General features: G+C 43.5%; 3 protein-coding genes and 1 long non-coding RNA gene across 4 annotated transcripts; 2 read left to right on the forward strand and 2 right to left on the reverse strand.

Annotated features, from left to right (window-relative positions):
• Positions 1-1,799: 1,799 nt before the first annotated feature.
• On the reverse strand, positions 1,800-8,833 carry yju2b (YJU2 splicing factor homolog B). Its single transcript, XM_064323660.1, has 10 exons — positions 8,692-8,833; positions 8,001-8,055; positions 7,548-7,601; positions 7,208-7,290; positions 6,187-6,242; positions 5,531-5,591; positions 5,236-5,378; positions 4,396-4,568; positions 4,146-4,284; positions 1,800-3,924 (listed from the first exon to the last, which is right to left on the reverse strand). Exons 2-10 carry the CDS (start codon positions 8,001-8,003, stop codon positions 3,461-3,463), a joined length of 1,176 nt encoding a protein of 391 aa, XP_064179730.1. The 5' UTR covers positions 8,004-8,055; positions 8,692-8,833; the 3' UTR covers positions 1,800-3,460.
• On the forward strand, positions 7,922-14,189 carry LOC135248754 (uncharacterized). The gene is made up of 3 exons (XR_010328504.1): positions 7,922-8,112; positions 9,027-9,153; positions 13,810-14,189. It is a non-coding gene; the product is annotated as an uncharacterized LOC135248754 (long non-coding RNA).
• A 6,600-nt stretch (positions 14,190-20,789) lies between these two features.
• On the forward strand, positions 20,790-21,344 carry LOC135249520 (artemin). The gene has a single exon (XM_064325136.1). It carries the CDS (start codon positions 21,021-21,023, stop codon positions 21,342-21,344), a length of 324 nt encoding a protein of 107 aa, XP_064181206.1. The 5' UTR covers positions 20,790-21,020.
• A 647-nt stretch (positions 21,345-21,991) lies between these two features.
• alkbh7 (alkB homolog 7) lies at positions 21,992-24,292 on the reverse strand. Its single transcript, XM_064323668.1, has 4 exons — positions 23,710-24,292; positions 23,108-23,281; positions 22,867-22,991; positions 21,992-22,667 (listed from the first exon to the last, which is right to left on the reverse strand). Exons 1-4 carry the CDS (start codon positions 23,986-23,988, stop codon positions 22,547-22,549), a joined length of 699 nt encoding a protein of 232 aa, XP_064179738.1. The 5' UTR covers positions 23,989-24,292; the 3' UTR covers positions 21,992-22,546.
• Positions 24,293-25,215: the final 923 nt, after the last annotated feature.

Below are 25,215 nucleotides of genomic sequence, written 5' to 3' on the forward strand. Positions count from 1 at the left end.
AGGTGTTTACACACACACACCCACATTAAATTGACTGTTTGGTTTTGGAGTCAGTATCTAAACTGTGCAACTGACTTACGGGAATTCTACTAATATTCGCCCACACACAAAAACAGAGAGAGAGAGATAGAGAGAGAGAGAGCACTGAATACCATGGAGAGCAAGAGATTATTCTTATTTTGTTAAACAGATGTTACTCTAACTGTTGGTTTGGGTTTTATTTATTTATTTATTTGTTTGTTTGTTTGTTTGGTTTTTTTTACAAAACTTTATTATAAACCTATGGAAGTTCAGCACACAGCTTAAGGTACTTCTTGGTGTTAGTGTAGCAGGCTGGGCTGGGCATTGCAGAGCAGCGATGATGCTAGGTCAGGCACAGGCGCAGGGATCTACAATCAGGGGGTAATCAGAGGGGGTAATCCACAACACAGTTACAGCAATTCAATTCAGTTCAATTCATTGTGTATATATATATATATATATATATATATATATATATATATATATATATATATATATATATAGCAGGGCCGGCCCGTGGCATAAACGCTCTATGCGGTTGTTTAGGGCCACAACCGCTAGGGGGCCACACGACCGCGAGGTTTATCTAAGGTAAACAACGTTAAAATGGACTGCATTTATAAATGGACTGCATTTATATAGCGCTTTTATCCAAAGCGCTTTACAATTGATGCCTCTCATTTGCCAGAGCAGTTAGGGGTTAGGGGTTAGGGGTTAGGTGTCTTGCTCAAGGACACTTCGACATGCCCAGGGCGGGGTTTGAACCGACAACCCTCCGACTGCCAGACAATCGGTCTTACCTCCTGAGCTATGTCGCCCATACGTTATTTATCCCCTATCGCGGAACTAGCGGTATTAATTAAAAAATGAATGGCAACAGACCAATTCATATTTTATCAAGGGCCGGCCCTGATATATAGCGCTTTTTAGAGAGAACTGTCACAAAAAAGACGCTCCTCACGCTCCTATACATGTTCTCCTATGGGCGATTGTGTAAATCGCTCATAGGACAGAGGAGTATAATTAAAGCAACGTCCCTTTGTATAAATTATTTTCATCGTAAAATAATGAACACAAATGTGCAGGGAAAAAAATAGCATTGGGTTTTGTTTTTCCCTACTGCAACCAATAGAGGCAGCTCTTCTAACCCTGACTGTACTTGCTGAATTTTGATAAGATCATCGAGCCTTCCTGAAGACCGGCAGCCGAGCACTGCTCACCGCCCAAAGGCCGAGTACACGATCACCGATGCACAGCTCGTCACGTTGCTTGCCTTCCTCTGATGAGCCGTACTTCCTGTAAACTTTTTTTTAGCCGATAATCATTTTTTTAAAACATGTCTTGTAGTCCTCCTACCCTCGTATTGTACAATAGAATTTACACGTAGGGTCTCGGTGGGAGGCCGATAACGCAGTGTCTGCAGGTTTTCGTTGTTTTCCTTTCAATCTGCAGCCAATTTTGGCATTGTAAAGACGGTGTGTGCGCTCATTAGCTAATCTAAAATTACATAGTAAAGTGGGCACGCGCAGGCGACACTACAGCCCCTCCCGTCCTAAACTATCGGTTGGAACGGTCTGCATTTAACCACACCGCCATGTAATGAGTTCACTGTACACCCGTATGTCTGACTGAATCATTTGTTTCGCTCTCCTCGTCGATTTCCTTCAGGTTAAAAGCAGGATATACCTAAGTAGGTGTGTTTTAACAATCCCATCAATCGTTTGCTTCTTTTTAACAGTCTGAATTGCATTATCATATGACAAATATATGCCAGCACATGACATGACTTTTATTTTATTTTTGTAGTGAAAGAAAACAAACTTCACAACCAAACAACAAAACTCTTTGAGTTCTTTTGCGGGACTATTTCAGAACTGAGCAAAATGGTACATTTTAGAGGGAAAGAACTGGAGGAGCAGACAAAGCAATCCCAAAGCATAGTGTCCTTAACGAAATGAGAAATCAGGGAGCTAAAGGTAAAGTGCAGGTAATTTGCCCTTAGCCCATCCAGTCACCAGTTTGTGACGCCTAACACATTTTTCAGAGTTACGTACACAATCGACGTTTGAACTGAATCGATAGCAGAATTTGCCGCGTGTTTAGCACGCAACAATTAACGTTTCCGCCCATCTTACAGGAAACGCTGAACCAGCTGCAGGAAGAATCCAAGCAACTGAGGAAGAAGGCAAGGCTTAAAAAGAGACGGAAAAGAGCGAACAAAGGCTGAGTGCCATAAAAAAGAAAGAATGGGAAAAACATGAATGGAGAAAAAAAAAAACAATTTGCAAACGACGCTGTGCAGGTGATAAAAGGCATAGGACAGTGTAAGACGTGAGGGCTATTCATAGGCATTGCGTTCACCCAAATGGGATTCTGACAATGACATAATGTAAGCTTGACTGATAAAATGCGAGCTCAAGTCCAGATATGGCCAGCAACATGAAGCACAGACCTCATGTACCCTCATGCCATAATGTGCTAAATAGTTTGATTGACATTTTTAGGATTTCACTCAGAAATTTCACTCTTGCACTTTTGATTTCTCATACAAGGGACATTTGTATACAAGTACAGCTGGGTTCCAGCTATAGCTATAAGTTAACTATAACTTGAAAAGTCGCCATGGCGTTGAAAGTTCACTCTGTCAATGGGAAGTACAGCAGGGTGCTAACTATAGCTGGACTTGAAAAGACATGGCGTTGAAAGGAAGACATGAAACTGCCAGTGACAGTCGGTTTTTCACTAAGCACGTGAACTTTACGACAACCACTAGAGGGAGATGTGCAGCCATCTACTGCATCAGCTGAATTTTGTTGTTTTGCAAATTAAGTTCTCAGCAAAAGATAAAAATGAAAAAAAAACAAGGAAGTATTATCCCCCATATATGATTTCTTTCTTGAAGCGGATTTTCATCAAGCATTTAAGATTTTACAGCCCCAATGTTGAAATCCCAATGATAACTGCAGGCCCGTTTCATGGTGCTGACAGACCAATCAGAGCAATCCGTCACAATATATTTCTCTCTCTCCTTTCAAACCACACAGAAAGCCTACATGTGAAGTCTTTTATGTTCTGAATATATTACACAAAACATTTTTAAAACCGTCAATGAAAGATAAGTACACCAAACAGTGTGTTTAAATAAAGCTTCTGAATGGCACAAGCATGAGCTCTTAATGGTATATTACAGATATCCATACAGAGCTCAGACAGTGACAAACACTTTGATGAAAGACTGTTACCACCCTCACATAGGCTTGGAGATCCCACTCTTCCAGAACGTTCTGTTTAATAATTACACTGTCCATAGCTTTGCAATTTTAGTACAGTCATACTGTGAAAGTAGATCACGTGCAAAATTAAATCGAGTTCCAGTTCCTTCCCACCAGTCACTGTACAGTGCAGCCCTGTGTCCTCTGGGCTGACTCAGCACCCTGGTTCAGTCAGAGTCACTGTAGTCTGCAACCAGAGACCTCACAATGCTCGAGTGCTTCTCACTGTCCTCCTCTATCCCAGAAGTCCCTGCGGCTCCAGAGCATTCACCCCCTTCCAAAGTGTCCGACGCGGAGGCGTCCGAACCTGGTCGTGCCTCGCTCTCAGCCGCCTCCTCCGCTTCCTGTTTGGGCTGCGCGACGGTGAAATGGGTCCCCCCGGGGTCAGAGTGCCTGCGGGCCGCCGTGGCGGAGGCCTGCGGCGCGCCGTTATCGGCCTTCTTGCGGATGAGGCTGAGGGCGCCGGCGGCGGCGGCGGGGGGGACCGGCGCTCGCAAGGGGGTCCCCTTCCCCGCCAGGGCCAGCTTTTGGAGGAGGCTGCCGGCCGCGCCCTTCTGCGAGCCCCCGGCGGGGCGGAACCACGAGCGGAAGGAGATCTCCTTGCGCTTGCTCTGCTGCCGGTCGTCGTACGCTGATGAGGAACGCCAGGAGCCCCGAAACAGAGACGGCGAGAGCAGAGACGCGTGAGGAAGGGCACAGCCATAACACGGAGAACACAAGCAGTACTGCAGGCTCTATTAAACGCGTGTGCGTGTATATGCGTGCATGTGTGTAGGCTTTGTGCGTGTAAGTGTGTGCATGCATGTGTGTATGTGTGTGTGTGTGTGTGTGTGCACAGGCTGTTAAACTCACAGTCAGGACTCTGGAAGGTCAGCAGAGCTGCTAGTCTCTTGTCCTCCTCTCTCTCTGGCAGCAGTGGGATGGACAGACCTGTTCTCTTCCGCACCACCTTGTCCTTCTCCTCCTCCTCTGCCATCACCTTTTTCTCAACCTGTCAAACAGGTCAGTCACACACACATACACACACACAGTTTAGGCACACACTCCACACACCCCTTTACACGCTAACGATTCCTGCTGCGGTCAGCGTGCACAAACTCACTCTGAACTTCCTGCGGAGGGCACTGTTGAGCTGGAAGTCGTCCTTCCAGGTGGACTGCATCTCCTGCAGCTCGGAGAGGGAGGGCAGGGCGGCCTGTAGCTTCTCCTTGTCCCGCCCCCCGTGGTCCAGCTTGTACATGGCGTCAGTCTCCAGCTTCTCCTTCTCACTGTGCTCTGACAGACAGACAGATGGAGAGACCTTAGTCACACACAGTCAGAGTGACTGACTGCATTCCGAAGACAGACAGACAGATAGACGCCAGTCACCAGACCGATATGGAAAAGAAGCCATGTTGGGAGAAAGACAAACACAGTGAGACACACACACAGTAAGACAGAGACAAACACAGTGAGACACACACACACAGAAAGACAGAGACAAACACAGTGAGACACACACACACAGTAAGACAGAGACAAACACAGTGAGACACACACACAAAGACAGAGACAAACACAGTGAGACACACACACACAGTAAGACAGAGACAAACACAGTGAGACACACACACACAGTAAGACAGACACACACAGTGAGACACACACACACAGTAAGAGAGACAAACACAGTAAGACAGAGACAAGCACAGTGAGACACACACACACAGTAAGAAAAGAAAACCCCAGTGAGACACACACACACAAACACACATAAGACAAGACACACACATCAGGAGACACACACTCTCAGTGAGACACACACACACACACATAGTGAGAGACACACACACAGTGGGACTGACACACACACACAGAGGAATACACACACACAGACAGACACACAGTGAGAGACACACACTCTCAGTGAGACACACACATACACACGCATTGAGATTAGCACCTGTAGTGAGGATCTGCTCGTTGTCCGCCATGTCCCAGCGTTCCTCCTTGCGTTGTGCGCCGCTGACAATGACATAATCGCAGGTGGCCGGGTCGGTCTGCATCTCGATGTAGTTCACACACAGGTGACACTTCATCCTGAACCTGAGGAGGGAGGCCAGGAGTCCTTCACAAAGCCCACACAGAAACTCTCTCTAACAGCTCACACACTCAACACAGACACTGCATATGAGAATGAGCTCAGATACCAGATAAAGATCAAGCGGCTATTACAGAGTACCCACATCCCCCCTTACCTGTATATAGGTGTAGTGTAGTAATTCCCCACTTTCTTCTTTTCAGCATTATATCGTACTCCTGTGAAACAGTGACACACAACAACAAAAATGATTTTCAAAATGCAACGGCCCATTCACAAAGGAACTTTTCAAACAGCTTGTCTGTCATAACTGCGCCTCCACAATTAAAATTGCAACATACAATGTTCTAAATAACATCAAAAAACATAAGAATTTGAATCACTCTGTACTGGCTTTGATATAGCTCAAATACAATACACTTAATGAGATAGCTGGATGGCCAATCAGCAAAAGTCTCAGTCATAAAATTAGACAATCCAATGCTGCCCTCTAGTGGAACATTGGAATGTGGGCAAGTTATAAAATTGATGTGTCAACAGGCCACTCTTATTAACACTAAATGCAAAATGTACTACTGTACGAATGAATAAAGCATTTCAGAGCTAAAACATACAACAGCCAACTGAAAGAGAAACCAATGTGCTGACAGAGACAAACACAAACGCGCACACACAAAAATACACAAACATGCAAATGCACAAATACACACATAAACAAATGCACTCCCAACCTTGCTCTCACATGCACATGTGCACGCACACACACACACACACACACACACACACACACAAACAGAAGCGTGAGGACCATACCCATGCCAATGTGGTTCTTACAGCCATCGCACCAGATATTGTAGGGCATCTCAAACCTGGAAACAGAGAAAGCCCTCCGGTCAAGTACTCTCAGGCACAGCCAGTGAGGTTATTTTACATAATAACCTTTAGTTTACATTAGACACGTTGAGTTGGCTCATTTAGAGTCATCACCTACAGGTCCCCATGATGGATGGACAGATCCATCATGGGGCTAGCCAGCTAGCAATGCAACATCAGTCAGAACGCAACCATAAGCAAACAATAGTTAGCTAGGTAGACTTGTAGAATGTTCATTTCTGATTCTGATGGCTATAACTGAAGATGGAATAACCTACCAAAGTTAAATATTTTTTTGCCAATCAATTTCTGCATTTTTAAAATATGACAAAAAGGTAAATGTTTATTCAATGTGCAAATTTTATTACTGTGAAACCTTTAAAAATCAAGCTTAGCATGCTTTCATGGTCAAAATTTTAACCCAGACCCCCACACCCCCCAACAAACCTCCACTTCACAAGCCACAAGGAGAGAAACACTTTATACTTGTAGAGCAGAGCACTGTATTTTGAAATTGTAGAGGGTGCCCTCTAACCGTATGATGAGAATGCATTGTAACATTTCCGTTCTAACTGTATGATGAGGATGCATTGTAGAGTGTGTGGTCTAACTGTATGATGAGGATGCATTGTAGAGTGTGTGGTCTAACTGTATGATGAGGATGCATTGTAGAGCCTACAATAGTGTGCCGTCTAACCGTATGATGCGGATGCACTGTAGAGTGTGCTCTAACTGTGTAATAAGGATGCACTCTAGAGTGTGCAGTCTAACCGTACGATGAGGTTGCATTGTAAAGTGTGCAGTCTAACCGTACGATGAGGATGCATTGTAAAGTGTGCAGTCTAACCGTACGATGAGGATGCATTGTAAAGTGTGCAGTCTAACCGTACGATGAGGATGCATTGTAAAGTGTGCAGTCTAACCGTACGATGAGGATGCATTGTAAAGTGTGCAGTCTAACCGTATGATAAGGATGCCCTGGGAGAGTTTCCTGGCTCTCTCACGCAGTGGGTGACTGTTCCTGTAGCCATTGAGAGACCCATGCTGCAGAAAAGAAAGAGACAGTCAGACAAGCTGAAGTTCCACCACGTTATCCTGCACAGACAGTAAATAAAGCCTGCTGGGCAGGCACAAGCGATGACAAATACAGACACGAGCTTCCATCAACACGATGGGCAGTCTACCCTTCCATCTCCTCCTCCTTTAGTCATTCATTCATTCTCATTGCTTTGTTAGCACCCACTGAATCACTCCATCTCACATATTCGCTCATTTGGTGCCCCTCTCCATGTCACACTTACCTTGGCTGGATCGAAGTCTGGAGGGTAGTACTTGTTAACTCCTTTCCTCTCACCCTGTAAGGATAGTAAGTTAGCAGGGAAGGTAATATCAGGAATTATTGTACAGAGTAATAAGAACATCAACAGGTGAGGCAAATCAGCACAAGGAACATGGGAGCTAAAAAATAATACATTTGCTTGTTTTCCACACCTCACTTTTCAAATGACAGTTTCTTCAACATTTTTAATGTGTGCAATTTCTAGGCACAGAGATAGAGAGGCTACTTCAAAGACTTAACTGTTTTTATTATTTGTGATCCAAACATGCCAATTTACAGAGGTGTCATTGTTGGCATAACCACACAATTCCATTTGCTGCTTAATCAGTTCCTACGATGTAATATAGACAAGTAACATTACTTCATTTCACTGATAACTAACAAGAGCAATAACGAAAGCACTGCTGACACTGACCATCTTGGCGGTTGAGGATCCTCACTCAGTCTGTCAGCGAGTTGACCGTTCACACCTATCGGCGACAAGAGATCGGAAATGGAAACACAGCACATGCAACTCACGATGCACAGTAAGTTATGTCCAATGCATAGCCATCAATGCACAACGAAGGTGGGACTAATTTCATTTACAAACGAGCTGGCTATGAAATAACGCACATGTCAACTTTCATACTGCTGAAATGACGAATTACAAAACACGAAAAACAAAAAACGTTATCAAGGAGAGCAACGATAACATGAATTATCATTGGCGAATGGTAATCAAGGTCAATAGTGAAACTGACAACTTAGCAATCGCTTCCCAAGTAAAAACAAGCATGCCTAGCATAGTTTCGAGGCTAGGTAGAAAAATTCGACTATTCTTAAAACTTAACTTTAGGTAGTCAGTTGTACATGCACTTAAAATATACTATTACATTAAAGCCAAGCATTTCCTAGCCCTCTAGAAAGCGTATTTATCAAATGTGGTTAGCTCGGGGACCGAGGTGAAAATATAGCCAAGTGTTTTCATGCCATTTGAAGCTAACAAGCTCCATAGCTTGCTAGCTAACATGTTTACATCGTAATTCGATTATCTGCGTCATAAAACTGTACTGCGTCAAAAAAACACCTTTTTAAAAATCGGAAACCCAAAAAGCAACACTTACTATTTAAAAAGTTCCACGTATTTCCAGGTCCAGAAAGGAAACGTTTTCGGCCTCTTGTTTATTGATGAACAACGCCACTTCCGTTTGAGTAACACGTCAAGCGGAAGTCATCATAGATATGTAAGTTACTAGACGTCTGCCTTAGGCGAATGTTGGCAAAGTAGTCTATACGACTAAAACTATCTGGACACCCTTGGCCTTGTTCTGTTTTTCATGATTTGGGCTAGTTCTGCTGAAGGCAATATGCAACAGAATACAATCGCATTCTATACGATTCTGTGCTTCCCCCACTGATCTGTATACTATGTACTTACACAGTTCTTTGGTTTTTCCAGTGGTTTGGGGAAGACCTTTTCCTGTTCCAGCATGACAATGCCCCCGGGCACACAGTGAGGTCCATATAGAAATGTTTTTTTCAAGTACCGTGTGGAAGAACTGGCCTGCACAGAGCCCTGACCTCAGGTACATCCAACATCATTGTGATCAGTTGTAAACCTAGCTGTGAGCCAGGCCTATTTGCCCCGTAGCCTTGCATAAAATGTAACATTTTTCCCCTGTGGGAATAAGTATCACATCTTTCAGTTTTAGAATAAGTGGCATTTAATTTAATTTTATTTTTTGTGCCATATTTACAGTAACTGAAAATAGTTCTGAAGAGAATGTATCTGTCTCAGTAAATGTTTTCACATACCAAACCAATTTGATTTAAACGTTTTAAAAGATAGTATGTACTTTGAGGAATTTGGAATATTAACCTTACGGTGACCTCCAAGCTCTCGGTGATGATATCATAGGTCAGGGTGTGTGGTAAAGATTATAGACCTGAGATATGAGACAATGAGTTCATCCACAGGAACAAAGCAGATTTTAAATGACATGTGAATAATGATTTATGCATGTAACCCGATATTGTGTAACTCGGTTTGCTAAGATCATAGAGCAAAATGTAAATCTCTCATTTATTATATCGCTCCAACACTATGAAAGCAACCTATAGACACATCACATTGAGGAAATGTATATATACCGTACATACACACACTACTGGGAATGATTAGGTACAGTTGATAAATGTCTGGAAACATTCAGATTCGTTTAAAAAATGGCAATTATATAAAGTGAGAGAATTTTAGTTTGGATGACTTGGTTTCGTGAAACGCTTTTACATACATAGAATTGCAAAAGTGCAAAACTGTCAAGAAAACCTGCTGCTCTTGTGATGTGCAGTAGTGCAGTTCTTCTCTGTCTTTCTGAATCTGACTGACTAGACCTGCACTCTAGCCGGACATAAACAGTGCCCAGCTCAAATTCACGCAGTTTTCAAATGCGAAGATCTCCAGAGGAAATGTGCAATGGCAAAACTGATGTTCTGTGACCTCATCTTTTCAGTCAGGGCTGCCCCAGATCTCTTGCCTGGGAAGAGTTCTGGCTTTTAGGCACATCCTGCTGAGAACACATACATGGCAGAGGAGCTAGAGCAGAGGAGAAGAAGGGCTCAGTAGTGGCAGCTGCACAATTGCTGAATAAAAATAATAATAATAATAATAATAATGATCCTCATCATCATCATAATAATACATTTATTTACATAGTGCATAGTGCTCAAAGTGCTTTTCAAAAATAAAAACAAGCTACATAGCTAAACAGAAAAAAGAGCACAGGAAGGTAACATGGTAAGGTGTAACATGGAGTTTGGAGATGATCTTCGACACAAACTTTCCATGATGCTGTCCTTTCCTCCGGCATGGTATTAGAGGAGCTGACCCTCTCCACAGTAAGATGCAAAGAAGGACAAAGTTTAAGTGGCTCCCTAGGTCCCATGCAATGCAGGTACAGAGAAACGGGGACAGTGGAACCACAAAGGTTTTGGAATGGGGAGGGGGTGGGAGTTTGGAAGTTCATTGAGGAAAACGATGGTGGAGCGAGGGAGAGACAGTGTCAGGGAGAGAGAGAGTGACAGAGAGGGCAAGAGAAAGCAAGAGAGAGAGAGAGTGTGTGTGACTGATCAGGCCGAGGATGGGAGCGCAGGGACAGGAAGTGGCGGGGAGCAGTGGGGTGCGAGGCGGCGGGGACGAGCGCGCGAACACACGGGCCCGGGGACAGATTTACGGTGTAAACAGGCTTCCGCGGCGAGCGAGCTTGGGATTCCGGCGCTAATTCCCGCAGAATGCTTCCCATTACGAGCGCGCCGCTCCCCGCATTCCTGCCCCGGCGCGGGCAGACAGGCCCTATATGGGCCGGCCCGGAGAGCAGCGGAATGCTGGGCCCAGCCGGGGCCGTAAAGCCATCACCGCCTCGCGTGAAGCCGTCCAGCGCCCCGTCATGGACAGACTCACCCGCACAAAGGTCACCCTCTCTGTCTCTGCGCCAACGCCCGCATCGCAAAGGAGATGCGGCTATACGCTTTCCTTCTGTGTACGCACACAGACACGCATGCGAGCGCACACACACACGCATGCATGCGCACGCACCTATGTACACGCACGCACGCACGCACGCACGCACACACACATAGACACACGCACACGGACATACACACACACACGGACACACACACACATACACACATGCAAACACACACATAATGTACATATTCAGTTATCCACAGCACCTTCCGTCACTTTATCTAAAAGCATCTTTTAAATTCCTAAATTGTAAATATTAATTGAAGTTAATCTTGGTATATTTTAGTGATAGAAGTTTCTGATTATCTACCAGCTTTGCAATGGCTGGTATAGGGGAATTAATGGCTTAAAACAGCAATTTGTACAAAAATGTTATTTTGTAAGTGGTCATACTTTTTATTTTATTTTTTTAAGACGTTTAATCTTATTTTTGGTTGGAACCATTTCTTATGGCATATGTAAACTGGGACCACTGTGCTCAAATGCCAGTATAATATTAAAGCAGGTATTTATGTTTATAATTGTGAGTACATGTTACAAATGAATTTGTTAATTGTACAGCCTCGAGAAACATAACATTACTGTACAAAATGTTTTAGTACAAGTCTTTTTTTTCTTCTTTTTTTACCACAAACCCATAAGTGCCTCTATACCAGCCACTGTAAACCCAGCTGGTCATCAAAAACTTATGTTAATATCAAGACTATCTATCATTACATGCAAAACTGTCTGAGTCAATTAAAGACATTAACAAAAACGAATGTGATATTTTTAGAAAGCGAAAGAAAGTGAGCTAACGCTTTAACTGAGTTTCAGGTTTTCTGCAGGTTTTTCAGCTCAAATATTGGCAGAAATCTAATCATGGCATCATTGGTGAACTGTAGCAGTAAAAAAAAAGAGTAAAACAAAAACTTTTAAATTAAAAAAAAAAATTGCACGTTGTAATCATTACAATTATTTCTAGCTCTTTAGCTGTAGCATCTCTTCCACTGTGGGTATAGTGTCCTGGTTTCCCAGCTCCAATCCATTTTCTCCTGACAGTTTGTGCCACGAATACATGACATATTGCCTGATGAAGTCATCATTACATATCCTGCTAAGCCATGCTTCACTTCCTGAGTCAGGAATGTCCTGCCAACTAAATAGGTCAAAAGGACAAAGGTGAATGGATCCTCAGGAAAACGGCTTGCAACCTCAGTTCAACCACATCATGCATGTACGCACAAATACACACACACACACACACACGCACGCACACACACAAATGCTGATGTTCCCCACTTCTGTACGTCGCTCTGGATGAGAGCGTCTGCTAAGTGGTTGTAATGTAATGTTACGTAATGTAATGTAACGCATGCTTGTAATTGCTGTGCAGGAATGGCAATTTAATACAAGTGTGCACTGACTTGGTTAGCCTATATGCTCTATGTGTGCTGTCTCCTGCCCATCCACAGTATAGGAAGGGAAGAGATCCTGGTTTGCCGTCTGGATCATGCCTTTTCTGAGACGTGGCAACCCCAAACCTCCTCTCTTCAAAGATAGAGACTCTGTCTGATTTTTGGGGGGTTAAAATATAGCTCCTGTCAAACGCATACGTCATAAATATGCATTACCCTATTTTTCTCATTCAGCCATATCTTTTACACATTAGTCCTTTTAGGTCTGAGAAGTTAAAAATATATACCTAATATGTGAGGCAGCTCCTGCTTAAAAGAGGCTTACATGCAAAGAAAAATACATTTAGACTCAATGGTTTGAAAAATGAAATATGCAAGCTGATATGGAGGTGTGGGTAGTAGTTATTAAATACCCGATTTTGCAATAATGCCCAAACAAGCGGCATACAACAGAATATTCCACACATAATAAATCGTGCATATATTCCTGAAAAAAGGTAGGCTACATTCCTGTTAGGAGAGGTGGTCTGGGGGAGGTGCTGTCTCTCGTAATGCTTGCACGGTTAAAGAGCGGTGAAATATATCGCTCATAGCTGAATTCGCTGCGTTTTACCCCGGTGTATAGAGTCGGCATTATGTATTGCCGGTGGCGTAAATCTGACGGCAGATTTTCTCGGCTGAGGACAGTCGTGCGGCGAAGTACACGCACACGTTATTATGGTGCGCTACAGAGCGAAGGGAACAAATCAGAGAGCGGCACGGAAGCGACAGTGCGCGGTGCTGCAGGTACAGGTGTTTGCGATGAGGTCGGGCAAGGAATGTAAACGCTGCGCGAGAGAGGTGAACTGCTTCCCCATTGCCACCTGCAGTCTAGACAGTGCAACTACATTTTTTCCCAGTTCGCACACTTCTTATTAGCGTCATGGGGTAGGGGGCTGAATAGGCCAGAAACCGTAACCTTCTTAGTTAGCTAAACAACAATTTTGTTGTTTAAGGATTTCCTTCACTACCGATGGACAGTTAGAATGCGTGTTATCCGTTTTGGATATGTTTGCTGCCATGCACTGTATGCTCGTGCTGCCATTCTACTCAGTGTGTTTATCGTGCTGTCCGGGAATTATCTGTTTTCGTCCATGTCAGACTGTTGTGCAATTCCTGCCATTCTTCTGGGACTGAGAACACTCCAGATTCCAGAGCATCTCCCTAAGTAGATGCCAAAGGCATTACTTTACCCTTACTGTTGCACTGTTGTACACACACACACTCTCTCTCTCTCTCTCTCATCAGCTCCTCTCTCTCTCTCTCTCTCTCTCCAGGCAGTGGAAGGAATGTGTCAGGGCCTCCGCCCTCTCACTCTCCTTCTTTGAAGGGATTATAGGGAGATGAATTATCCATTCCGAAATCATGGTGGACCCACTCCCTGTCTCAGCTGAATCAGCTGCACGTACACAGCGTTATGTCGTCAGTCGCACACGATGCACCCAGAGTCTCGCAAGCAGGCACAGACATCTGAAGCACTTCTGCTTTCTCAGTTGCCAAATCTTGTATTTCTTGCTCTGATATGGAAGCAAACACATTTGTTCATGGAGATTTCTGCTATCAATTGTAACAAAGCAGATGGAAGCTTGGCTTTAAAATCTATATAAGTAACTGAAATATCCTTGCACCATCAATAGAAACACATGTCTACTATTATTGTTATTTTGAGGAGTATTTGTTTATAAAACATTTAATTATTCAGCATGTTTTTAAACACACACATACACACACACACACACACCATTAGTAGTTATCCACAGTTGTTCTGTGTGTGTTCTCTGTATACGTGTGTACATACGTGTGTATGCATGTGTGAGAATTAGTTTCATGTGATTTTTCACTTTTAAGGTTATTTCCCACCAGTACAAGTTATGAGTTCAGATTCATAATTTGAGTCAGAGGCTGATCATGACTTGCAGACGGTTGCAAAATCCTGTACAGGTCACCAAGCTCTATAGCTGACATCACCAGATTCATGATGACATCACCGGGAAAGTGCTATACCAATCAGCAATGTGGATGAGTAAGACTGTGTAGATCATTTCAGTCACAGCTGACAATCAGTTATGCAAATTTGTTAGCTGAATATCAAAGTGCTAATGTTTCAGACATGCCTTGCATTTCAGCAACCACGTCCAAAACGTCTGCCTCTTCCCGGCACTGGTTCTGCTTCGGGGAAGACGGCTGAACTGCTTTCCGCTCCCTAGGCCAGACTGTGAAACGCGAAAATACCGATAAAACTATGAAATATGTTTCATACAAACATGTGCATTTGATTCAGGCCACAGGCACCAAATAAAGGATGTTTCTGTCTCAAAATGAATTGTGTCTAATTATGGGGTGAATTCTTTTTCTCCGTTTGGCTAAGCTTTGTGTGTAAAAGTATACTAAATGCCTATACTAACAAATCACAAATAACCAGTATAGTATAACTACTGAGGTTTGAGACAAGTTCTTCTTCACTGAACATGTGAGGAAGGAACAAGTATCAAGAGCTGAAAATGAAGACAGTTCTAATTCAAACTTCAGATAAACCCTTTTCTTTTCTTTCTTTTTAACCTCCTTAAAAATGATTAAAGCTTCAAAATTGGCCCATATTTTGTTTTTTTGGTATGAAATTGCAAAAACTAACTGTGACACATAAATTAAATGAATGAGAGCTTACGCCTCATTTCATAACAGAGTGGATGGAGTAGAGGGGAAAGAGTAGAGCAGGCATAGAGTGAACAGAGGACAGTGTGCATCACAGAGAGTGCATGGCAGGGTGAGCAAAGGTAGAGTGGTTGGGAGATAGAGTGGGTAGGCTTTGAGGGGTAAAGGGTAGAGTTAGTAGGGGTTTATTGTTTTGAGATAGAGTTGTTGGGGTTAGAGTGGGTAGAGGTAGATCAGTTAGAGGTGGAGTTAGTAGGGGTTTAGTGGTTAGAGGTAAAATAGTGGTAGAATAGTTGGGGTTAGAGTGGTTAGAGATAGAGTGGTCAGTGGTAGAGCGGTTAGAGGTGGAGCGCTTAGAGGTAGAGTGGGTAGAGGTAGAGTAGTCAGTGGTAGAGTGATTAGACGTAGAGCGGTTAGAGGTAGAGCAGGTAGAGGTAGAGTAGTCAGTGGTAGAGTGATTAGACGTAGAGCGGTTAGAGGTAGAGCGGGTAGAGGTAGAGTAGTCAGTGGGAGAGTGATTAGATGTAGAGTGGTTAGAGGTAGAGTGGGTAGAGGTAGAGTGGTCAGTGGTAGAGTGATTAGACGTAGAGCGGGTAGAGGTAGAGTAGTCAGTGGGAGAGTGATTAGATGTAGAGTGGTTAGAGGTAGAGTGGGTAGAGGTAGAGTAGTCAGTGGTAGAGTGATTAGAGGTAGAGCGGGTAGAGGTAGAGTAGTCAGTGGTAGAGTGATTAGACGTAGAGCGATTAGAGGTAGAGCGGGTAGAGGTAGAGTAGTCAGTGGTAGAGTAATTAGATGTAGAGCGGTTAGAGGTAGAGTAAGTAGACATAGAGCAGTTAGAGGTAGAGCATTTAGGGATGCAGCAGGTAGAGGTAGAGCGGTTAGAGGTTGAGCAGTAGGGGGTAGGGTGGTCAGTGGTAGAGTGGGTTGAGGTAGAGCAGTTCGAGGTAGAGTGGATATATGCACAGCAGGGTATGGTAGGATAGGGTTAGAGAGGGTATGATAGGGTTAGAGAGGGTTGGATAGTGTTAGTAGTAGTAGTAGTAGTAGAACTATATTTGTCCCCAGAGGGGTAATTGGTTGTGTAGCCGTGAAAACAGTAATAACACAAGACCAAAAACACCAAAGGCAATTAAATACAACATATAATAAAAAGTGAAAACATAAAATACATGTAAAAACATAGAATACATAATATTTACCAAACGTGGTTTGGTGGTCAAGCTGGTATTACCTTTTTCTATTGGAGTTTAGCAGTGAAATGGCTGAGAGTATGAAGGAGTGTTTGTATCTGTTGGTTTTGGCCAGTGGGTATTTGAAGCGGGAACCCGAAGGCAAGGTCTGAAACTCTAGGTGCAGGGGGTGGGTGCTGTCGGACAGGATGGATTCTGCTTTCTTTAAGAACTGTTTGTTATACAAATCAGACAGACTTTTCTGTTGAGTACCTGTGATAGTGATACAAACCTTGATCACCTTTGTTAATGCATTTTTCTGTTTTAGATTGAGAGAAGCATACCAACAGATAAAATAAAAAGTGAAAAATCGACTCAATGAAAGATCTGTAAAACGAAGTCATCAGGGACCTGTCAACATCAAACTTCCAGCCAGCTTCCTCAGACAGAAAAGGCGCTGCTGTCTTTTTTTACACAACATATTGGTGTTACAATCCAAGCTCAGCTTATTATCAATTATAATGCCCAAGCACTTGTACGATTCAAGGATTTCTACATCCTGACCATTAATTTAAGTGTTGACAGGGTTGTGGTGATGGCATCTAAAATCATACACATATCTTGGTCTTTGTCACATTTAATTCCAAAAAGGCTTCTTGACACCATCTTAAAAAATAATCTCTGACAGGACCATGGGACATTTCCTCCTCCTTCAACAGGTTCACTATAACCATATCATCTGAGAGGGTAGGATACAGTTAGAGAGGGTGGGATAGGGTCAGAGAGGGTAGGGTATGAACAGAAGTACCAGGCAGAGGAGTGCAGATAGGACGGGTTCCGCATCACAGGCTTCTGAAGCCCACCTGACAGAGCCTTGGAAACAACAGAGCAGCCGACCAGCAGGATCAGGAAAAACACATCAGTCTTAAAATGCCCCAGACACATAGCTGCTGTGGCGCAGTTAGGAAGGACTAATCCTCTGGAATTTTATTTTCGCGTATTTGGCGGTGGTAAGCTCCTCTGATTTTCCAAAGCTGTACAGTGGTTGGCCTCTTCCTCCTGTTACAGGGCGAGTGTAGATTTCTTCTTCCCTGTCCCATCGGAGGCTGGCTAACTGGCGCGGCTTGTGTCGAATACACAGATATTGCTGAGTGTGGTTATCAGCCGGACAGTGCGGAGTTCAAGCAGCATGGTAAACCAAGCAAGAACCTCCCGGCAATTAAATTAGTGGGTACACCCAAGTAGGAAACCCCAAATTTAAAACAGGCACAATACCACGGCCGAAAGACAACTTTGCCTATTTTAATGAAGACGGTGATCAGCTATTTCCTTGCGTAAGTCTGATGAAGTCAGACGCAAAGGCGTGACTGCTGCTGTCTGCTAGGTGATCGATTAATACCGGTTGTGTCAGTTTTCCAGTAAAGGCATGTGAACACACGGTGCTACGCTAACAGATTTATCAAGCGGGGAGTGTTTAAGTGACGCGGCTGGGTCAGCCGCCCAGCGGAGCGGGTTCCTCTGAGGTACAGAGTCTCCCCTGAGGAGAATCGTCATTCGGATAACAGTGCCGCCTTCGGTGAAAGGGTCAGCCTGTGAACCTTAAAAAAGTCAGGGCATGCCACGGTCTGCCAGTGAGTCAGCCCATGGTAAGTCAGTCAAAGGCCACACATTCGGGGTTGGTCTGTTACTGTGCTCCAGTCAGCGTGTGATTCAAGAAGCCATCACAGAGGACGGCTAATGTCTTTCGTCAGTAATCCAGAACCACTTAAGTCAAGTTAACTTAGTCAACATGTCACACACGGTTTTCCTGTAGGGCAATATACACACCCTCACCATTGTAGCCAAATAAGCACACGTGCTATGACCCTTTGTGATGAGTGTTACCTCTCCTCTTCTTTCCCCTGTCCCTCCCTCCCTCCCTCCCCTCCTCAACCACCGCGACTTGTCTTCCTTCATTGCATAAGTAAAGAAAAAGACAGATGAGGGGGGAAAGCACACTGAATTTTCAAATCCCTGAATTTATGTGCGTGCTGCCAAAGATGGCGATCAGTCTAGGAATTCCCATTAAAATAACTTCTGTCAACTTTTTAATTATGATCCCTCAATCCCTCAACCATTTAACCCTTTCTTCAGCCTTTCCTGAGTTCCTCTCTCTTTCTTTTTCTTTCTTTCAGTGTTTCTCTATCCGGTCCTGCTTTGTCACTGGTCTTCTCTTTTAGGTTCGTAACTCGCCCCTTTGTCCAACTGTCCGTCCGTCCTGGCGAGTCCCAGTGCCTCTGGACTAATGGCAGCTGTTCTCGGTCCAGCAAGGGCCATCTGTGTAGTATTCAACTCTGCACTGTGCGGAGGAACAGCTTGTAGCAATTTAAACAGGGAATTCATTTGCTCGAGGACCGACCTCGGAAAACACCTGCACATCAGACCGCATGACTCATACCTGTTAAATAATATTAATAAGAGGAATTTTTTGGGTCAAACAGCACCCCCCTACCACACCCACTCACCCACCCACACATGCATATGCACACAGTCAGAGCTTCATCAGGTGAGAGTTTGGCAGAGAAACGGTTAGCTTCCGCCCTCCACCCCCCCCCCCCCCCCCCCCAACCCTTGCTTCACCCCCACCCCAAGTCCCAGAGGGGTATAAATCGGAGGTAGTGACTCTGGCACGTAAAAGCATCACTCAGACTCATCTTTCTTCACACATTCACCTGGAGAGAAGCGAGGGAGAGGGAAAGATGAGGTTCCTGCTGAAGATGGCCTTGCTGTTCTATTGCGTCCAAAGCAGAGAGGGGCACTGGGTACACACATTGATTGGTAAGACTATCACTGCTACCTGGACCATTATATATATATATATATATACCTGTAGAGAGCTTTATCGTGAAGATGGCACTTGCAAATAGACTTAGTGATTGAACAACTTTCATAAATGGAAATTTGTTTACATTTTCAGGGACAAAACCGAATGTATACATTGTGTTTAATATTATTCAAATTAAATATCAGTGATTAAAAAAGAAAATTATTTGCAAATTGTAATTTAAAAAAATATGAAATAGATGGACTTGAGATGGAACACAGGCATTTATCTATTGGTAGCAAATGAGGGAAACATTCAGAAACATGTTCATACACCATTGGATACCTGCGCTAAGAATTAGATATGGATGTGTTTATATTCATTTTTAAATTTGGGAAATGAAAGCCTGATAAGGAATGATGACAGCAAAGGACAGCAAATTTTTTCCACTCTCTACTTTGCCTCTCACAGGTAGGAGATTGCACATTAGTCATAGTCATAGCAGGTAACAATTTACAATAGAATAACATATCAAATATGAATAACATTCAGTGAATTTTTGTGGTCATCTGCGGTGACAACTAGTCAGATATCTGGGTAATGTGTCTATATTTGTTTTATTTGTTTATTTTTTCCTTCTCTACGCTTGGGTTCACTAGAAATGGTTCATTTTTTAAAATCTCTATTTTAACTGGTGCCAGGCTGTAATAAATTGGACACAATGGAGGGTATTGATACTAATGAGTTGACTGATTAGTTCAGCAAAAAATCCAAACAGATTGTGCAGATTCTGCAAGAATAACTATTGGATCTCTTCACTGATGTCAATAGTGAGAAAAAAACAGACACAGAACGTGCTGTGAGAATAATTCCAACAACACATTCATGATCTGTAATTGTTTAGGTAAGAATGCTTTGCATTATGTCAGTGTGAGAATTTCAGTTTGTACAATGTGATTATCTCAAGCAGCTTTAGCATTTCCATTGCACACACTTGTATGGGCACACCCTGTATTCACATACAGTTGTGTGTCCATTCACAAAGCCAGAGACACTTTCTCTGGTATACAATGCTTAGTCCAGCAACAGTTATATGTCATACTGCAAAGAATATGTAAGACTTTTTGTGAAAAGCCAATCGCTTGATCAATTAACATAGTTGAAAATGTGTTTGAGTTCAACCATAATTGTGTGGTTTAACTTATTTTAATACAATGCAGGTTTGGCTTGTTGCCGTTTGGTCACACCATTCATAGATGGTTTCATGTTCCCAGGTTCTCCCAGCAAATGGGACCCAACTGATTTCATCAGTCAGTTTGTAACTGAATCAACTAAAAATGGAACCTATTTCTATTGGAATTATTTGCCATGTAGTACATACAGCACAGTAAATGCATGCATAAGTTGGTCTGACCATTTTTCCTGAGATGCGAACATGAGATTTTATTTTATAGGGCATGCATAGCCATTTCTGGCATAATTTTAAGAGGGTAAATCATCCATCAAAAGATGTGAAATGTCGAATAAGAACAATTAATAGCTCACTACAATGCTAAGCTTATTACTATTTTTTTTTTTTTTTTTTTAAACAGTCAGCACGCACAGTGGCTCCCCTGGACCAGGGTTGAGAAACACTGCCTTAAATGGCACACGGCAGTTGAAACATTGAATTTAACTTTACCTTTGCTAAACCGAGGACAGAAATCCCAAACCAGTCTAAGGCAGGTGAACAGTAAGCTACCCGTCTCCTTCCCGTTTTACAGAGCTACGCGGTAAGGCTGGAGCAGCCCAATCCAGCGGCAGCGTCCCGGAGGAGGACGGAGCGGCTGAGGGGGAGGAGCCGGGGCAGCGGTGGGCGGTGCGGATGCGGCGGGGGGCGGAGCCTCCCTGCGGCCTGCGCACGCTGCTGCTGCAGGTGCGGGAGCTGGGCCTGGGCTACGAGTCGGACGAGGCGGTGCTGTTCAAGTACTGCAGCGGGGCGTGCCCGTGGGTGCGCTCCAACCACGACCTCACCCTCACCAACCTGCTGCAGAGGGGCGCGCTGCCGCCCCCCCCGCCCGGGGAGAGCTGGCTCAGCACCCCCTGCTGCCGCCCCACGCACCACGAGGACCTGGCCTTCCTGGACGATACCCACCACTGGCACAAGGTGGAGAAGCTGTCCGCTGCAGGCTGCAGCTGTGTGGGCTGAGGGGGCAAGGGGGGCGTCGGCTGAGGGGGCGGGGGGGTTGGTGGGGTGGGGGCAGAGAGAGGGAGGCAGGGTGCGGTTGGGGAGCAAGGGACAGGAATCGTGGGATGCTTTCAATGCCTAGGACAGCAGAAAGAATGGATGGGTGCAATACAATAGAAGCTGCAAGAGAGGCAGGAAGGAAATAGGTCCTTTACTGCTGGGGGTGTGGTTTTTGGAAATTGGGTAGTATTTGACATTCCTGTTAAAATGGGTGTAAAAAAAAAAACAACAAAAAAAAGCAACATACTGTACATGTATGCACTTCTTATTGTTGGGTTTTACATTTGATAGACAAAAGCTCCCTCCTCATGTACTACACACTGTACTGTGCTGCTCTGAGGCACATGCTACTATCCTCCACTGTGTCTTCCTCACTGTGAGGGACCAGCTGCACTGGCCTCGTCTTCCTCCATGCTGAACTTCACAGCACCCACAGCCTGGTCTATGCACTGCAGCAGCCAGCAGGCGTGAACAGACTTCCGCCTTTTCCTCAAGCCAAGGGTCTTCTTTTCCAAAAACACGCAACTTGCGCTCGCAAGTGCAGCACTGTACAAAAAAAACCAGCTGACAAAAAGAGCAAGCGGGGCAAAAAAAAAAACAACTGTGTATTTATGTAATAAATTATTTATTTATTTGGAATACGTTTCGCGCAACGTTGTAATTTATTCGTCATCCTGTTTATTGCCATGTATGATTCCGCAGCTCTGATTAAAGCTGAAGTACAAGCCTACGTTTTTTCTTTCTGAGTGATTATTTCAGACTGTGTATAAAGTTGCCAGACGGACATTCCAAACCAATTGATAACTAAGTGAAAGTGTTCAGTTATTATAAAATGGAGCACTTTCCTCACATAAGAGTCTTTAACTAAAGGGTCTATGATTCTTTTAGTCTCAAACTTTGTTCATGTCCTTTCTGAAAGGAGAAATTTCTAATTTTTCAATGAACTCAAAATGAAAAAAAAAAAGAATCTATATGTATTAGATATACACAGCAATGTTATGACAGTCCAACGCTCCAGAACCTAACCACATTACCAACTGGAAATCTGGCATAATAATCACACTAGTAAGTTCAAACTCTCCATTTTGGCATTAATAATGAGATGCTAAGAAGAGCCACTACACTCGTGTTGCAGTGAAATGGGTCCCCTGCACTCCCTTGACTTAAGCAGGAAGGTTCCTGCAGATGACAGAGATGCGACGGTGGCGGGGTACTCTCTTCCCTGAGAAGAATGACTCCTCATCTTTCAGGATCTCGTGGGTGTAGCTGAATCGGGCCTGGTCTCTTGAAGGACAGAATAAGAAAATTCAGTCATGCTGAACATGTCCTAATGCCCACTAAGGTCCTGTGGTGCCATGAATTTCAACTTTGGAAAAAAATACCACACTGGAATAGTCAGTCCAGTGCCAGCGCTTATCTCACTGCATTACAAGTAAAAACAATACTGAGCATTTCCCCACTATGAAACCATATCGGTCCCTACCTTAGAATGTATAGGGATCGCCTGGGTAGCAACAGGTCCAGCCATTCAGCAGAATCGTCCTCCCTGACCAATCGCATCACGCTGTCAGAGAGCAGGCTCAGTCCTGCTATGGTGCTGCCACAGAACTAAGCAAACAAAATTCGAAACACTCGGAGTACTGGTCTGACATACGAATAATAAATGACTCTGTCCTTTGTTAGTATTCTAATCTCAGAACAATGTGTGATCATGCATCACGTACCTTGATGCTGTCGATGTGTGGTTTTATGTGGCCGGTCTTGTCCAGGTCAAGAACGTGAACTGGGCCAAGCAGTGAACTGCCTTTGGGGAACGCAATACTTCTGACTCGCCCCAGCACAACCTCACACGCTGCATTCCACTGCACGCGCTCCGTCTCCCGGTAACCATGAATCGCCTGTCACGGTATCAAGGGTGTTTTTTTTTATATCACTGCTGAGACATGGCAAGTTTATTTATGTTGCAATCGTTCTGACACAAATACTGGAAATGAAGAGCAAGGCTTCCAAAATTTTGTCTTTCTGCGATTACGGTACAACAACCACTTTTAAGACTTTTCACTCAATTTACACTATTTTTTTGCTTATTAGGACCGTCCAACCTGTAACACCAGCAGCACAATGAAGTTTCTATTTTTAAAAGTACAGTAGCCAAAAAAACAGTAAATATTTTAACTACAGCAAATGTTAGGTTGCTGCTCAAACACTCCATGGTATTGCTAACAACCCAAGTCAGTACACATAAAAGGCGACATGATTAGCGCAAAAGCTATAGGTTAGCTGTGCCAGCTGCCACTTTGATATTGGAAAAGAGATCACAACATACGTCATCCCAGTGATCGAACTCGTATCGTTTCTTCTTCAGTCCGGGTTCAAGTTCCTGCAGCAGGGCTCGCTCTTCGTCTTCACTGATGAAGTCCTCGCGAACCTCGACCTGTCCGCGCACTCTCTCCAGCGCTACCGGGGATGAACCGCACAACAGCAGCCGCCCGTCAGTTCTATGCTCTGAACCTTCAGAGCACTTAAAAACAGAACTTAAGCCGGCGCGGGGACACGGCAGCGACTTATTACTGAATTGTTTGATTGCTGTAAGCAAAAGCCTCATGTTAATGTGATCCTCGTTTAAATGGGAAAAGATCTGTTGCCTCTGACTTTGATAAAAATCCGTGTTTTGGCGTGTTTCTCGTTTCAAATTTACGACTCAGATGGACGCTGCCATCTTTACACATCGCTAGGTGTTATGGGACTTGTAGTCATCAACACTGTCATGGCTCTGTAGTTCAATTGTACATTTTTAAAAACAGCATTTCCTCAGGAACTACTTTGCGAAAAAAAAAAAAATTCGCTTTGTAGTTTTGTTATTCAGTTCATTTTACATGTATTGTTTATTTTTATATACACAATTAAATACCACCGCCCCAGTGAGGTCTGGGTGCAGGGTTTTTTTTTTGTTTTAGCCAAGACAATATGACACCTGATTCTGACCTTATCAAGGTCTTAATTGTTAGTTAGTTGAATCTATGTCATAGTTCTGGGCTAAAACAAAAACCTACACCCATACACCATCACTTTGTAGATAAGATTGGACACTGCTGCCCTAGATATAGCGTTTAGTGTTGTGCAAGAACATGCAAATCTTCATCTACAACTATCATTTAATCCAATGGATTACATCAATTTAGCTCACCTGGTTGCTGTAGTTGATAATTGTTGCCCTACTTCTGACTATACAGACAAAAAATACAACTTTTTAAAAATGTATATAGGGAAATTGAGGAATACAGGTTTCAAATGTACACTACAATATACTTCAGATACAAAGTAAATACAAAAAAAAAAAAATTGGTAATGAGCCAAACCTGCATTATCTTAAAGTTTGCTTATGTACAAAATCATGAAATAATTGAAGTTACTGAAAACTTGTTTAAGTGATCAAGAGAAGCTGGAGTAAAACCAAGACTATTTTTTTCTTCAGCAGTCACTAGATTGTGAAGGAGTAAAAGCTTAATGTTTACATTTGCTTGCATGAAAACATTTTATAAATAAAATTTTCTTCACTATTGACAAAAGCAAGAGTATATTTTTTCTTCAGACAGTTGCTTGCTCACAATTGCTCCCATGTTGTGGGATGAGGCCTGGTGTTTGATCCAATTTGATCCAATTCTTCGTCTTTGTAAATCTTATTGCAAAGAGAACTTAATAGTTCATGAAAATGTAATGCTTATATTTACTTGTAAGTCAAAGTTAAGGACAAATATTGAGTGAATACAGGCCTAGGTTTAAGAGCACTGTGTAGCTAGCAGGGTCTGAAATCATTTTTGTGGCCCCATGA

This window comes from Anguilla rostrata, chromosome 2, assembly GCF_018555375.3.
Source record: "Anguilla rostrata isolate EN2019 chromosome 2, ASM1855537v3, whole genome shotgun sequence".
NCBI classification, from domain to species: domain Eukaryota; kingdom Metazoa; phylum Chordata; class Actinopteri; order Anguilliformes; family Anguillidae; genus Anguilla; species Anguilla rostrata.